This window comes from Microchirus variegatus, assembly GCF_963457635.1.
Source record: "Microchirus variegatus genome assembly, chromosome: 20".
Lineage (NCBI taxonomy): Eukaryota > Metazoa > Chordata > Actinopteri > Pleuronectiformes > Soleidae > Microchirus > Microchirus variegatus.
Genome location: NC_139821.1, coordinates 10,404,607 through 10,421,862, shown reverse-complemented (window position 1 = coordinate 10,421,862; position 17,256 = coordinate 10,404,607). Strand labels below are relative to the sequence as shown.

At 41.5% G+C, this 17,256-nt stretch overlaps 1 protein-coding gene across 1 annotated transcript in view; it reads right to left on the bottom strand.

The window, feature by feature from the left end:
• The window catches only part of tbc1d22a (TBC1 domain family, member 22a), a gene marked incomplete at both ends in the record, with an annotated part of 131,828 nt that overhangs the window by 63,272 nt on the left and 51,300 nt on the right, over positions 1-17,256 (bottom strand). The window contains one exon of the mRNA XM_083907262.1: positions 4,063-4,169. Coding sequence (XP_083763388.1) covers positions 4,063-4,169 — 107 coding nt within the window. The remainder of the gene's footprint in view (positions 1-4,062; positions 4,170-17,256) is intronic.

The window sequence follows — 17,256 nt, the reverse complement described above, 5'->3', positions numbered from 1 at the left end:
GGTGTGATGTCCCAGGCGGCACATTCCATTATAATCAGTCCTGTGATGTCCTTCAGCCAGTTATTCAAACAAAATCAATTACATTTCCTCACAGTCTGTTTATTAGTTTAGAGCTAGTCATGCTTAAACACTCTCCAATGTGTCACATGAGTGGATGATCATCATGAACAATAAAAGCAAAGGCCTATTTGACTTGCCAGGCCCCTGCCTCGAGTTTAGCAGCTCAGGTAGATCGGCCAATTTTTTTTTGATCATGTCATGAAGAACCATATGTGGCAACTGTGGCTGGCCTGTTTGATGTGTTAATGTGCAGTTGAGAGCTGAGCGCTATTGATTCTGTTGTAAACAAACACACACACACTCACATGAGTTTCCTACCAGGTCAAACGAGGACAAAGGTATTGCTGTTCGCTATATTTACCCCTTCACCCGCAATCTAATAAAGATGTGAGTTGTGGATATCAGCAGATATCAACAGATTTAATTTTTACCAATAATATATACAAGAAAATGATATAATCAGTGTCCCCTGCAACTGAAGGATGCATCTGGGGAAGACTTACAACATTTGAGTGCCTTTGAAGTGTGAACATTAACAAGAAAAGTTTCATCTACAAGTCAACCTGATTTTGTCATCTCAGACATTAGTGCTGCCTGGGATCAGCCGATCTCTCTAACCTGCAATTTATCCCAACCCTTCTTCGGAGGAAGGGAGTTTTATGCAGCTGCTCATTAGAGAAGCTGCTTAAGGGAAATGACAGCCAAAATAGCCCGTTGTGTTTTCGGTGGGAGAGAAGCGCGGTGATGGAAAAACGAAAAACCCAGCGCTAATGGCCAATTTACTGTATTAAAAAAAATCTTTCAAAAGTATCGCCATTGTACACCAGGTAATTATATAAATTTAGGCGAAAAGAACACCAGCTGTGGCTCATAGATGGATGACAGGAAGTATACGTTTCTCTTCATAAAATCCTCCAACCATGTAGTGGTTTTCAAGCCTCCCATTTATGAGTTTGTTTCTGCACTGAGATGCAATTAAATATTTTTTCCCACCACTTTCCCGAGACAGGTGGACACCAGTGTGACATCATTTCCACAGCCAATAGCGGATAAACCGGGGTGCTTACAGCTCCAGTGTTTAGCTTCTATTACTGAAACATGGTGGCGTCTCTGTCCCCCTGCCCTCTTTGACGCTTATACATTCTCACACACACACACCGGACATCCACGCAGAAACAGCTGCCATCTCCTGCCAGAGCTTCTAAGTTATGTGTTGTATATCTGTCTTTTAAACATAGCATTACTTGTCCAGACTTCATCGAGGACACTTGGAGCTGATGGAGCATCTTCTGGCATATGACACATGGTTAAAACACGAGCACATTGACACATATTGTGTGGTGGCTTCGTTGTGTTTTTAGCCATGATGCAACTGGATGAAGATGTCGGAGTAACGAGGATCATCGACAAATTACAGTGCAGAGTCACGCGGCCTCAGTCGCAGTGTGTATAATGCATTGGGATGGGAGACTGGGACATCCCTGGTCCATTGCACATTATTAGCTTGCAGCTAAACAAACAAGCACGGGAACAAACAACTTCCATACACAGCGACACACAGTCTCCCATCGTCTTTTATACCTCTCACACTTGCTTTCGGTCTTGCTCTCCGAGGGGGCAACAAGGCACAGCATCTATTAATTTCTTTAATGAATAGCCGACCAATTGACTGTCATTTATTGTTGCTTACATTGTATGCACTTATTGCCTTTAGTGTAGGGCAGCGTGAGCCTAAGTGTATTTTAATTCACTTACATGCACTAATGAGAATAAAACATTTTCCTTTCTCACTTAAACTTTTTTTACTGTTTATTTCCATAGAACAGTAAACATATTGCCCAATCAATATGTTTAAACATTAACTGATGTGGCCAATCTCTTAAGTGTTATTTTAGAGCTGGGTCACTGACCTGATTGCAAAGACTTGGCATATGCTTTTTCAACCTGTGCCAGGGAATGATTGTGAGTGTTGCTGTGCTAAAACATGGACAGATAGAATAAATCATATATAATATGAATAAGTCAAAAATGCAAAAAAGAAAACCGAGATGATTCATGATCAAAAGTAATGCATGACCCCCTTTCTCACAGCAAGAATAACACAAGCACAAACCCCTGTCTTGAACCAGCGTGTCGTTCTTGTAAAGTCTTTTTAGGACAAAAGGTAGAGTTGAGCATGGAATGTGACAGTGATGCTGTTCAAGGCAAATCTAGCAGGCAGACACATTTAATATTGACAGATGGCTCAGCCATGACCACTGAGAGCGAGGTCGTTTAAGAAAGCTGAAAAAAGTTCTTGGAGAGGAATGATGAAATAAATTGAAGTTCAGTGTAGCTGTGGTATGTCTTCAATGATGTAGTCTGCAGACATTAGGACCTACTTTTGAATCAGCAAAACAGTCATATTTCTAAAATTCTCAAAAAAAAAGTTAAATTACATTTGATGCTTAGGCTGTAAAAAAAACAAAAAAAGAAACAAATGTAAAGCCATGGGTGTTTGACACGGACGGTTTCAAAATATATGTCAATTATAAATGCAACAATGTTATTCAACAGTCACTGAGGATTATTTGTTGAACATTCATATATTTCATTTATTCTGCTGGGTCCACCATGTTCAAGCAGCTTCAAGATGCATTCAAGAAACCTTGCAAATTTCACACATGCAGTCCACTAACCAAATACCTGCTGCTGTTGCAAACGGTGTGGTAATATTTGCAATGAAGAGTTAGCCAGGAGCGGTCAAGGTAGTCATTTTTATAATAGTTAACTTTTACTATCAAACAAATAATCTCTCATCAAATATGATTCATGCCCATCCCTACATTTTACATTAATTGAATTTTGAAATTGCAATAGTCTGGTGATTTTTGTTTGCTTGAAATGTGCTGCAGTCCAACATTTCCAGTGGCTTAGCATAGCTTTCTTACATCCCCTTCCTTTGGCACTGTGCAACACACCTACACTGTTTCGCTGACGCGCATATGACTCCGTTGAGAAACTTCACTGCCAAAGGGCCGTCTGACTAGTACTGACCTCGAGCAGGGACTTTTTTTCTTCTCACGGTTTAATGTATTTCCCATTAACTTAATTCAGATTCTAGATTCCCTGGTGGAAGCCCAGGCAGTGAGGAAATGAGATGGCCACTGGACATATGCATGACTGACCCTTATAGACATACTGTGTAACAGCAAAATGTTTGTTTGGAAAGACACCAGTAATTTAGTTGGCCATTCAATTAAACAAAACGGAGGCCAAATATTGCTGTACTGTTGTAGATTGTCTTGAAGCTGTACTCATTTTCTGGACACTCAGTAGCTCAGTACCCTAGTTCTCGCACTTCTCTTATCACTGGATTGACCTTATACAATATACATGTGCATAGAAAGGACAAATGTTCTTGCTATACTGCAAGTTCATGACCAGAAGAGAAAAAGAACAGAGTTAAGGTTTCATTTGAAATGTAACTTGAATAAGCACCAGGACGTCCTGAATTTGTAAACAGAGGTCAACATTATTTTGATTCATTTAATAAACTATTTAGTCTGTGAAAAAGCCAAATTCACCAAGTTCAAGTACAAAAGTGAGGTCTGAGAACTGGTACTAGGAAATGTTCTATGATCTAAAAAGTTTGTCTTTCTATCAAAACAAGTAACTGATAACAATAACTTTAGCTTAAGGAAACTTTAGCCATTAAAACATACTGCAAACAAGTCTCGTCACCAAAAGTTTCAGTCAATTAGAGTTAATGCACTGACAAGAAGAAAAAGGTTTGTCTGTTGAAACCAGAAGAGCCGGCATCAATGCAGAGAAAGTGACAAAAAGTGAAAAACTCACACAGGAAAAACAGTAGGAATCACAGACTACATGTAGGCGGAAGTCAGCAGGAGACTGAGCATCTACCGTCTACTGCAAGTATAAGACTCTATGTGGTGATTTAGATCAAAGTTTTGCTGAGACAGCTGATATCTTTTTAACACATACATACACACACATGCTTACCTGGATGCCGTCTAACAGTTTGCTCATGCACCAGAAGCTGTCAGCCTCGATGTTCCTCAGGGCTTCTTCCTGGAGACTGGACACGTCAAAGTTTTCCACTTCCTCTTCTAGAGTAGAGAAAGGAGAAAAGAGATCTTAAGAGAAGAGCACTGCAGGAGACAGAGCGAAAGAAAAGGCAAACAAGTGTAAGAAAATGAAAAAGAACGCTAAAGGAGGAGAGAATCAGACATGGAGAACAAATCAGGCCGACCTGCACAGCAGGGGCGCCATCATAAGGCCCCTATTCAGACAGGAGAACGAGGAAGGCAAAAAAAAGGGAAGAACGTCATAAATGATGCTTTACTCGACTTGAACTTCATCCTCATCCCTTAAAAAACGCCAGGGTATTTGTCATGAATGCTTTGAATGTACGAAATTTGACGTAGACCTCCAGTTGCAAAAGAAAATCCCATTTCAAATGCTCAAGTTTTGCGCAGCACGGTGTAAGTTGGAAGAACAAGCACTCAATCACAATGTGTCCACTCATATGAGATTCTCATCGATCGAGACCATTAGGAAAATGTTTTCCCATGGACTTCCATGGAACCAGTCGCTCCCTGGTGGCCAACTGCTTCTTCCATCCATCTTCATTGGCTTCACTTTTCAAACCTGAAGGCTAAGTCAATTTGTTTTCATATATATACAGTCTTTATATACATTCTCAACCAGAGGTTTATTTTACCAGTAGACTGGTGGCTTGGTTGGGGTTGTATGCATAGAAAGGCAAATCAGAGGAATCCTAAAACACACCGCAGACCGCACAGAGGAAACAGCCACCCAGCACCGAGCACACCGAGTCCCCCAGTCATCTCCGGCGGGTGACTGCAGCGACGGGTGTCATCAGATGTCATTAATGGCAGCAGCGTGTGACGGACCGCAGGGGTTTTGACGGGCTTCTGACAAGCCACTGACAACCAGTGGAGAGGAGACGGGACGAGACTGACAAACAATGATCGAGAGAGAGACAGACGGAGAGAGGGAGGGGGAGAAGACGCCAGACATATACAAAGAAACAGGAAGTGTGAGTGTGTTTGTGTACGTGTGGTCATATTAATAAACATGTAGAGCTTGCACGTATGTATTTGTGTGAGCTCGTGCATTTCAGAACACTCGCACTCCAGCAGAGATGCTTGGTATCCTTGGCAACTCAAGTGGAATGTTGTAACGAGCATGTCCCGCATGAAAGTCAGACTAAAGAGCTACTAACAAATAGGTTGCACAAATGTGTATGCATACGTGTGTACACATGTACTTATATCTGTGTGAAGTCCCAAAAACCTATCTTTGTCAGGACATTTTGACACAGTTTAAGGGGTTAGGGTTTTAGGGTTAGGGGAAGATAAGGGTTTAAGATAGGCGCCTAGCTGTGATGGTTAGGGTAAGGGGCTAGGGAATACATTATGTCTATCATGTGTCCTCACTAGGATATATAAAGGAGTTTGCGTATGTGTGCGTCTTATCTCGTCTCAAGTCGGGCAAGAATGGGCAGAAACAGAGAGGCTCGTCATTATAGCGAGACCTTTCGGTGCTATCACGCTCGCACTGATCAAGGTGTCCATACACACAGAAATCTCATTTTGCTCGCATTGCTATCAGATGTGTAATACCAGATATGAAGTGGTCAGCGGCTGCAGTGTGATTACACATCAGGGTAGTTCATTTTAACAAGAGCGATGTAAAACGAAAAAAAAAAAAAATGTAATAAAGCCACGGGCTACACATCAACAGCCATTACCAGTGCAAACGTCCCATCTAATGAAATCCAATTTTTGGATGAAAGTGTAAACATACTCGGGGAGAAAGAAGTCAGCTACCAAAAATCTTATGAGTCACAGACAACTGATAGGATGAAAACATGCAATATTTCTCCTCAACTTTAACCTCAACACAATCAAGCAGACCTAAATGTAGTGTCGGAGCAGCTGGTATAACAGCGCAAAGACAAAAAAGAGCCACCATCTGACCAATTTGAAGCCAGTATTTAATTTGATAGCTCCTCTATAGCAATGCAGAAGATAATGACGGCCCATGATTGCAGCCTTCTCTCTGTGGGACGCAGCGGCTCTGGACATTAAATTTGAAGTTGAAAGGATTAATTGTGAACAGGCCGACTGGCAATTGGTGCGGTGTCACTGCTGATTAACAAGGTGGCCAGTGTGCCACTGCTTGAGCATTCTCAGAGACTCGGAGGATCCCAAAGTCTCAAATCAGTCGGCGTCATGCCGAAAGCCATTTCGTCGGGCGCGGTTCCAAAGCCAGACCTTGACTCTGAACAGATTAGAAGGGACAGCTGCTCGAGGAGTCCAGTGGTCGCACTGGAGTTGAGCATAGCTCATCACAATAACAAGGACGCATGAGAGGGACGGCGGTGGGGCTAAGAGGAGAAAAGGCCATAGTGGGAGTGACTGGATGAGATGGCAACAGTGCAGTCTGTGATTGCTAGTGGCCCTGACACAAACACCAATGACCAGCTGTACATGGATGACTGCTCAGGTTATTAGTCATTTTCACGGTCAGGTAGTCCAGAGAGTATTTTGTCTGTTCACTGTTTAAAGAATGGAAGAATCAAAGCTGTCCAGTGCAATGTCTGATGATTTCGTAGAAGACCGTAGCCAAATTCAGATTTTATGACCCACTTCATCCTGCGTCAATCTGTGTGCGTTTCAGCAACATGAAAAACAAAACAAACAAAAGCAAACACCAACGTATTTACAATTCGAGTCCGACTTGACCTGCCTCCAGAAAAAAAAAATTGCTAATTAGGTTCAAGGAATCCATGCCTCAGTAGAAATTCATTTGAAATCGTCTCTTGGTAATTACTTACGGAGATCTGCCCCCTCGCTAAGGACCAGCTGACAATATGTGTCTGAGACACGATCCGTGTAGAAATCCTTCACAAATAAGAACCTGGGGAATTTCTAGGAAGTTCAGGCTTCAGTGAGCCTCCCATCAGAGAGCTGCAGTCTCGATGGCTGTGGCTCTCATTCAGTTTTTGCTCCAAAATAATCTTAGGCCACAATAATATTCTCTGCTTGTTGAGAGGTCAGACAAAAACTCACCTTGGTAGGAGAGTGCGCTTGACACAGCACACTCTGATAAGACAAACACACACATCCACGTCTGCACACAGTCAAAGATGCACAAGCCTCTGAAGATGGGCACTTTGTCATCTAATTGGCAGAGCAGCAGAACACAGTCAGACAAGGGAGGCATGGCTGAGGAGCACCGACACGCATGCACACAAGTCTGCACGCGCACATCAGTAAAATGACAGCATGAAAGAATCATCACAGGATTTATTTGATGCTTGGGCTTGTTACAGAAAAACCTCCTCAGTCAGAAAAGATAAATACTCAGGATTTTTTTCATTTCAAATATGGCGAGCTGGGCTTTGGGCATCCATACTAAACACCAATCCAAAACAAAGATTTAATCAATACACTGGATGCCTCACTACATGGAAGAGATTACGATCATTTTATGTTGAGCAGCATCAGGCCTGAATGCAACTCTGCTTTTCTAGCTTTGTAAAACAAAATGGAATTTTTGCATATAAACACTGGCTTTGTAAGGACTGAAATGGCAGTAGAACATACTGGCTCTTTGCTATAGTCTATTTTAGGTCTCCTTCTACCATGATGTATGGGTGTACCAGTTCACGACTGAGGTTAACGTAAACACATTTTCATCTGCTTGTTTATGCAAATATCTAATCAGCCAATCACCTCGCAGCAACCAAATGTTCAAGACGACCTGCTGAAGATGAAAGAATGGGCAAGATCACTGATCTACGCGACTATGAGCATCGTGTTGTGCATTGTTGGTGCCAGATGGTGCCAGAGTTATTCAGAGACAGTTGCTCTACTGGGATTTCCACACACAACCATCTCTAGGGTCTACAATAAATTGTATGAAAAAAAAACTTAAAAAAAACTAAAATAGCCTTGTTGAAACCAGAGGTCAATGAAGAATGGGCAGGCTGGTTCGAAATGATAGAAAGAAAACAGTGAAACAAATAACTACTCATTATAACCAAGGTGTACAGAAGGCCATCTCTGAATACACAACAAATATTGAAGCAGTTGGGCTACAGCAACAGAAGACTACTCCTGCCACTTCTATAAGTGTCCCGTGTACCCAATAAATTGTCCATAAGAGTGTAGACATAAACATGCACAGAATTAAACTGGATGGATCAGCTCCATGTTGTTACCAATACAATCCAGGAAGAACTGGACATCTATCTGATAACATTGAATTTTGAATCGGGTGGTTATTTCCCCATAGACTTCCATCCATCTATCCATTATCTACCGCTTTATCCTCCACCGGAGGGTGCTGTGCCTATCTCAGCCAGCTGACATAGGGCGATAGGCGGGGTACACCCTGGACAGTTCGCCAATCCAACGCAGGGCCATATATAGAGACAAACACCCATAGACTTCCATTCAAACTGAATTATTCTTGCGACAAGGTGGAGATGCCACCTGGTGGCTGTTCAATTTATTCTCACTTCAGAGACATCCTGAGCCAGCCAACCAGAAAACTTCCTCTTCCCTTCACGCACAGTCTATGTCGCTACCCTTCTTCTTTCTCCATGCTGCTACTCTTGCCCCACTCCACTCTTCCTCACCTTTCATCATAATGGCTAAGGCGCCAGTTTCCTGCCAGCCCAAGGGCTTATTTCCTGGTTTGTCCTGGCGCAGGGGGCAACTTGTCCAGAGAGACCAACTGCTTGGCCACTGCCAGCTGTGAGCACTTCGCACAGCTTGGCAAGTGGAGCTGAGTTACACCTCTGGAGACCAAGTGCGGGCACTAACACACTCACACAGAACACACACACTTGCGCCAGTGCTACCATCTGCTCTTTACAACGATGGGCCACAAGGTAATGTGATGTAAGATGATAAACGAGCTAGTACGGCCTGATGAAATCATAAAGTGTGTGTGCGTGCTTGTGTGTGTGTGTGCTTGTGTGTGTGTGTGGGGGGGGGGGACGGCACTTGGCAATAAAAAACAGTCCCATTTGACAACCTTCTGTTGGTTCAGATTAATCACAAGCAATCCTGAGTTGCTGACTGCCACAGAGAGACAGCACACAATTGGGCTTTAACAAGATTTCTCCATCCGAAGTTTATAAGATCACATGAAGAGGTGCAGTCATTACTTATCATTTACGGCGGCAGTCACAGTTAAATCTAATGAATCTAATGACTTACAATTTTGGTGGTGAATCCAAACGTTTCACATTGCACTTTACCTTTGGAATGACACTAAAACAGCCAGGCTGAAGGCTTATAAGTGCGTTAGCCGATGGTAAGACTCGTACAGCGGTGCTTCCTAACCTACGCTGCATCTGTAACAAAGCCTCGCTCAACCTCTCACCCAGGCTGCAGCAAGATTTCCCCACTGTGACACAATTAGTGTGATAACACCCATGTTAATAAGCGCTGAACATTTTCCAGAGATGTGGCATTCATACTGCTGGATAATTAAGAGGAGACTCAACCTGGCAACCTCACATACACATGGAGAGGTAGCACACACACACAGAGATGTTTGCAAAGCTACTCTTCTTAGGACACTGCATTGATATTCATTCATTGTGACAGCTTAAAGCCTTATCCCAAACCTTAACTATAACCACAAGTTAATTCCAAACCCTAACCCTAAACTGATCCAGCTCCTAAGAAAGTAGGTTAAACCTCATTAGGACCATGTTTTATTCTATATGTGGACTACTGGTCCTGACGAGATCTGTTTTTATGCCACAGCTACACAAACACACACGAGTCACAGGTGATTTGAGCATAACAACAATGGAATTATTTCAGCATGCAAAACAGAATATGGAGACATGAAAACAGACAGTTCAGCTAGAGGTAAAGTTAGAAGTAGTTGTGTGTTTGCGTGTGTGGTGTAGTCTAGATACTACTCATGTTGTCATGACACATCGCCTCCCTACCTCTGCTATGAAGGGAAAAGAAAAACAAATCTCCATAACTTCAGTGATTAAATCTGAAGTAAAGACTTGTTTCAAAATTGTGGTGACATTACATTTAGGATTGGGATTACGCAAACAGAAGTTATGGTTTATGAACAAGATATCAATCTTCGTTTACATTATTAGGGTCGATTAAATATTGTTCTCTGTTGTAGTCAGAAGAAATTCTAATTAGCCAATTCTTCGTTGAAACTTCAGGTCTATGCGTTCTTGGTTCCTGACTTTCTCACCCAATGGAGCTGAGCTATTTGGGTAAAATATGCGTTTCTTTCTGACTGCGATATGATTTGTGATTTCCTGTGTGAAGAATGTTAAAACATTGACAATACTCTACGGAAAGTGGTGAAAAACTTAAGATTCATCTTATTCTGATGAACAAAAATACAACTATTAAAGTGCAACCTTTATTGAAAACAACTGATCATTCAGGTATTTCACCCGGTGCCTTTTTGTTATAGTTCTTAGAAGTTCCAGTGTTTTTCTTGAAATTGCGGCGCTAAGTCTACTCATTGAAAGCACTTAACGTCAGCTTTACCAGTGATAAAGAAAGCTTAAGGCCCCTAAAATCTGCACAATCACTCCAACAATTTTCTCATTGCCTCCTATCTGCACTTTGAGTCGTGTGTCCATACATCAAGCGGCAGGCCCCTGCAGCTGTTGGCAAGATAATGCAAGTGCTTGACATCAAATAGAATACAGCTATTAATACCATATCTGGCTATGTGCAGACACTTAATGATCTGCTTGCCCTGAGGTAAAATGGTGTCTTGTATAAGAGAGCTTTAAGTGTTTAACGTTGAGTACGGCCACTGCATCACATTAACTGTAGCTGCTGCTACCACTGTCTGTACTGTCGTCCTCGTCACTGCAGCAGTGATACTGTCCTGTGGTAGATTTCTTACCTCAGATGTGTGTGAATAACTGGCGGCATACAGCGTGATTGTGTAACCATGGTAATGCCAGAGAGCAGCAACAGTGCCTAGGATGAGGCCTGTGTGTGAGCTCTAATTACATAGCGATAACATGCTGAAGTGAGGCATCTGTTTAGTTTAGACTCCTTCATGAAACCGCAATGAATATTCGATTTGATCACTTTCCTTCGTTGGTAAAAGACAGATAAACTAGAGCATTTATCCAAAGCTCTTTATGTAAATTTTAACTTAACCCTCATTTCCTGGAATTCACAGGAATGATGGTTGCCCTAAGCATGAGGAGCACCCCACCTAATTGGGGTCCGTGGGAAGTCGTGACAAACAGTCAGACAAACTTGTTCTGTACTTTTATATCATAGAACATTAGTAATTAAATTTTAGATTGAATTAGTGCTGGGCACGCTAACGCAATAACGGCGGTTAACGGCGTCAGTGTTAACGCACATTAATGCATGACCTGCTTCCATGACGACTGGCCGGGAAAAGACACGCATGATGTCATGTTAACTTGACTCCCGATTGTTAAAATGAGTCTCTAAAGTAACACTAAACTATACAAACAGAGGCACACATACGCGTCTTTTTTCGGATCAGTCGTTATGGAAACGCGTCATGCGTTAACGTGTGTCAAACGTTGACGCCGTTAACGGCCATTAGCACGTTAACATGACCGACCCTAGATTGAATGTATTTCTAAATAACCTGCATGTCCACCAAAAATGTATTCAAAATGTGCTCTATGAAAACAGACCATTCACCCATGCGTTTCCTCTGTGAATGTGCTGAGTGAAATTACTGTATAAAGCATTTAGAGCAGTCAACAGGCTGGAAAATTGCCATACAAATGTAGACCCTTGACAAGTTAAACGAAGCATGTATTATTATGTATTAGAACCAATTCCATTCAATTAATTTCTTAATATGCTCTTGTGTTGTCTATGTTGTTCTTTTTTTTTTTTTAAAGAAACAAGGGCATCTAAACCCAGGTACTGAAGAGCATAAATGTGAGCAATTTTCTTCATACATTCTTAGAAATAAGGGTTCCAAAAGGGTCCTACTACAAGGGCTGAGATACTACCTGGAACCATTTTCTTCTCAAAAGTTTTTCAAGGGTTCTTGGTAACACTAATGGTTCCAGTAAGAACCATTTTGATCCAGAGAACCCTTTAAAACCCCTTTCCTGAATAAAGGGTTATAAAAGTGTTCTTGGTGGAACCCTCCAAAACGGTTCCAGTGTAGTGACTATTATTAACTAATCTATGTCTATCTTGTCAAAACACTGTCATGTATACACATAGAGATTATTTAACTCAATGACCCTTCACTTTTACTTCATATAGGGTGCCTGTCTACATGATCTTTTCAATTTGTGAGCTGATGTCAATGTCAGTCAGGCGTTATTCACAGCAGCAGACACAGTAAAACACACAGGAAGTCGACATGCTGAGAGAAGCGATAGATATGTGCTGCGTCCATGACTATTTGGGGGGAAAATGCCTGCGAGCACACACGTACATGCTCGCACAAAAGGGGATCGCCTGTCTGTGCACGAGTGCTATTGTTTCAAACATATCTGAAACCAGGATATGTTTGTGTACGAGCATGCACGTGCGTGCACGTGATCATGACGCAACCCAAAACACCAAAATCCACCAGCGCAGCAGCACAGTAAGATGACTGTTTCAATTGCCTCCAATTGCATCAGGTCAAGCGGAACGCGTTTTGCCGGTGACAGAATGATAAAACAGGTTTTCTTTTTCTTCTCTTTTTTCCCCAATCACACGGCTGACAGAGAACGAGGAATAAGGACTTGGAGAGAGAGGGAGATGTGTGGCTTCTTGGTAAGGAGAGTTTCAATTTATGGCTTTTTATAGTCAAGTAATTAACTTAATCTAAAAATATTCAATAACCCCCTGCGATTATTCAAAGAAGATGAATCATTTTTTGACAGAACTATTTCTCCGGATCATTTCAGGGCACTGTTGCTTTTTATCAGTAGCAATGAGAGAATCTCTGCTGAAAATGGGTGAGGGAATGAGATCAAGTCAGATGCAGATGAAAGCACAGCACAGCTATTGATTTTCAGGTTTGTATGCCCTGCCGTCATGCACTGACAATGGTCTGATTGATTTTACTGGATATTTCTACACTAGGAGCCAAAACATGGAAAGTTTAAAAGAACAAATGTCTGTCATTTTCTATTTAAGACCAATTATATGTTCAAACTTCTGTCTGCATCAGCTGGAAATGTATTTAATCCTACTCTCTGTCACAGTGACATGTATTAAACAGCTAAAACACTTTCTTACAGTACTCTAGCCTCATCTAAGGTGCTGGTAGCAAATAATGGGATATTCAATGTTTCATAAAACATTGGTGATCACGTTTGGTTCGAGTAGGATTAGGTATCAAGGTTTTTCGATGCAGATGTACTGACTTTGATTCAGATTCCTGGCCAGTACTTATACCAAAAAAAGTCATCTTTCTTCAGTTTCGGCTGTCATATTTAGTCCATGTTACATTTGATATTCCCAATATACCTTCATTCATTCATTCATTCATTCATTCATTCATTCATTCAACAAGAACCAGTTTCTGAAAACACAACACAAACACAATCTCACACTAGCCCCATCTTCCTCCTCTCCTTTGGGAAATCAGCTCCATCTCTGATAGCAACTTTCTGCACGCCTCTAGACAGCCAATCATGAACGACTTTAGATCTCAGCTAAACAGCATGCTGCATGCTTATTGGCTCAACATAGTTTTGACATTATTGACCTCCGCCAAGGAGGTATATGTCTGTCTGTCTGTCTGTTAGCAACATAACTCGAAAAGTCACAGACAGATTTTCAGGAAATGATCAGTGATCAGTAGACGCTATCACTATTTGTATCCCTATTTTTAGGCACTGAGCTGCCTTGGCGGAGGTCTGAGCTCTCCGAGTGCTTTTCTAGTTATTTTTGATATTAGGTGATACAAGGGAAGCTTGATGCACAGTTGATAGCACAAAAGTACAGAATTTTGAGAAAGATATGAAGACACAGAGTGTAACTAATTTCAGGAGAAGTAAAAAAAAATAAAAAATGGCAGCCTTCAGAGTCCTGAAAGAAAAGACCTTCTATCACAAAGTTGGAGATGGACAAAGACTAAGGGTCAACATTGCAAGGCTGAATTCAATGTCTACAAGTGCAAATGCTTTTGCTTAACACAAGAAACATGGTGATTGAGTTCTAAACAAAATAAAAGGGATGGAGACCGAGACAGAAGGTCAAGGCAGGGGAGAACGAGAAGGAGAGTCGACGTCAAAGGAAAAGAGAACAAATCTCAAAGCATCTGCCTAAATGATGCCTACATCAAGTCAATACCGCTGATACCTCACCGATTGATTAAAAGGAGGAGAAATTTGAGAAAGCAAAAGCAGTTAGAGAACAAAAGAGAAAAGATGGTGTTCCTGCTGGGTATCAGCAGCTGTGCTTGGGCAACCACTAAGCAGCTCATTAGAGTTAATAACAGCCGTTAATCAGAGGAAGACTCAGAATAGAAGGCTCAACCAACAGTGGCCCAACCATGGGGAGAAAGAAGCCGATATTAGTTAACCACCAACTGACCAACATCCACTCCACTGGACTGCTCAATCTATAGATGTACAAATGAGCTGAGGGCAAGAAGAAAAACTAAACTAGTAGAAAAGGCACAAGCACTGTAATCCTAATTTGGGTTAGAAATTAACTGGTTATGGTTAAGGTTATAGATAATGTTTTGCTACGGCCATCAGAAAGTGTGGTAAAAATGTTGATTTTGTTTAAAATTAACCAAAGAGGATACAACATATGCTTCCATGAATGTGTGCCTTAAACGTGAAGTAAGTAGGTTATAGTGACATCTAGAGGAGAGGCTGAAATTTAAAACAACAAACTGCTCCTCTGCTCACCCCCTCCCTTCTCTGAGCGCTACGGTATCCTCAGCCGGTCAAATGTCATCCTCATCGTCTTTCTCTGTGTCAGCAGATGAGGTTCTAGTATTTATTCAGATGTATAAGTGTGTCTTTTGTATATCGTATTAGCACTGGTCTTAGACATGTAAGATAGCGAAATTAATTGATATATTTTTTTTTGTCATACCGTGTTAGCGTTCTAATGGCTAATAGCGAGCTAGCGAGCTAGGTGCATGCTCACACAAACTGACACCGCAATAACTGGTAATGATAGTCATTTCACATAGCCGTTTCAAGATGGGGTTAGCAGGGAACGTATTTACATTTGCAGAGCCAAGATACGTCCGGTGCCGCTGAGGGCGAACAGACAACGAGGGGGAGGGGGAGAGGACGAGGACGAGGACGGGGACAAGGGACAGCTATGTCCTATACATAATATGTATAAAAAAGTGGATTTTGGGTCATATAAACCCATAAATACTACGCAGTGTCCCTTTAAAACACAAAATAAATGTGTCAATTGTCAATTAAAATGACACAACTGCAGCAACTAAAATAAGAAATAGTCACGATATAATTGCAGCATTATAAGATTTACAAAAAAACTGAAGACTGCTCAAGCTGCAGTCAAAAATACAGTACATATATTAAAAAAAGTCCTTAAAGAGACCATAAACGAGTTAAGCTCTTCTCTCTCTACTCTTCCCTCCTGTTGCTTTAAGTGCTTTCTTATTTTCCACATTTTGCAGCCGTGCAGCTCAAATATGGTAAAAAAAAATATGGAAAAAGTAAATGGGAAAAAAAAAAACAGGTGACCATACTGAAAGCACATAAAAATTGTGTGTATAATTTACAAATATGCCCTTGGCAGACACCAGTTGCTCTGCATAAGCACTTGATAAAGAGCATGCTGTGAAAAGGAAAGTACACATCTTCTGCATTTATGAAAGCTTAAAGTAGCTTTCAGAGAAAAGAAGTGTGCATCTGGGGACCGGAAAAATCTTCATGTTTTTAAAGGGGCCGACCAAGACACACGCATGCAAAACAAACACAACTCATCCACAGTACGGCAAACAAGCAGTCTCTCCTTGCTCGTCATTCTCCCAGTCTCCCCTAACAGCCACAAGGACACATCACCAAAAAACTTTGTGGCTTTGCTAATGGCTGCGGTTGGTTGAGCACCTTACGTTTTACCTCTCTGCCCATCACTTAGTGTGTGAGTTGGGTTGTGCAAATGTCTAAAACTTCCCTTTTAAAACTCTTTCCCTTAGCAAAACTCCGTGCCACTTAAAGATGAGCACCTACTTCTGCTGCAATGAAACACATTTATATTTGAAAATATACTTAACCTCGAATATTGTGATTTGTCCTCCACCTCACTTTCTCTAGGGGCCCCTGTCCACCAAGGACATTACCCCATTTCTACAATGGAAGTCACTTTGGTCTACAAAATAGAAGAAAGTGCATCACAGCCTTTAGAAATAAAGATCACTTTAGTGTCTGCTTAAAGTCAACTCTTCAAACATGGAGTGGCCACTCCATGTTTGGAACTTACGACAAGGTTAATTTATTAATTAATTAATAATTAATAAATAATAATTGTCAGAATCTGATATTTGTGGACTGGGTGTACCCCGCTTATCGCCCTACACTCTTAGAAATAAGGGTTCCAAAAGGCTCCTTCTACAAGGGCTGAGGTTCTACCTGGAACAATTTGCTTCTGAAAAACCCTTTCCCGAAGACAGGGTTTTTCAAGGGTTCTTGGTAACACTAATGGTTCCAGTAAGAACCATTTTGATCCAGAGAACCCTTTAAAACCCCTTTCCTGAATAAAGGGTTTTAAAAGGATTGTCGGTGGAACCCTCCAAAGGGTTCCAGATGGAACCTTTATAAAAAGGTTCTACCTGGAGCCAAAAATGGTTCTCCTATGAGGACAAGCCAAAGAACCTTATATGGTTATACTTAGCACTTTTATTTCTAAGAGTGTATGTCAGCTGAGATAGGCACAGCACCCACTGCGACCCTCTAGTGGAGGGTAAAGCGATAGATAATGGATGGATATTACGAACAAGTCACAGCGTCTCCAAGCCCGTCGCTCCAAAACTCAGTAGCCAATCAGCAGGCAGCTTCTTAAGGCCAGCCCATGGTCAGAATTTCCCAGACAGCGCGTGGTTGGAACAAGCGAAATTGCGATCATTGCAAACAAAAAGTGTATTTTCAAACATATAAAATGCAATAATTTTAAATTTTGATTTTGGTGGTTCATTGTTCTTAAAACGTGC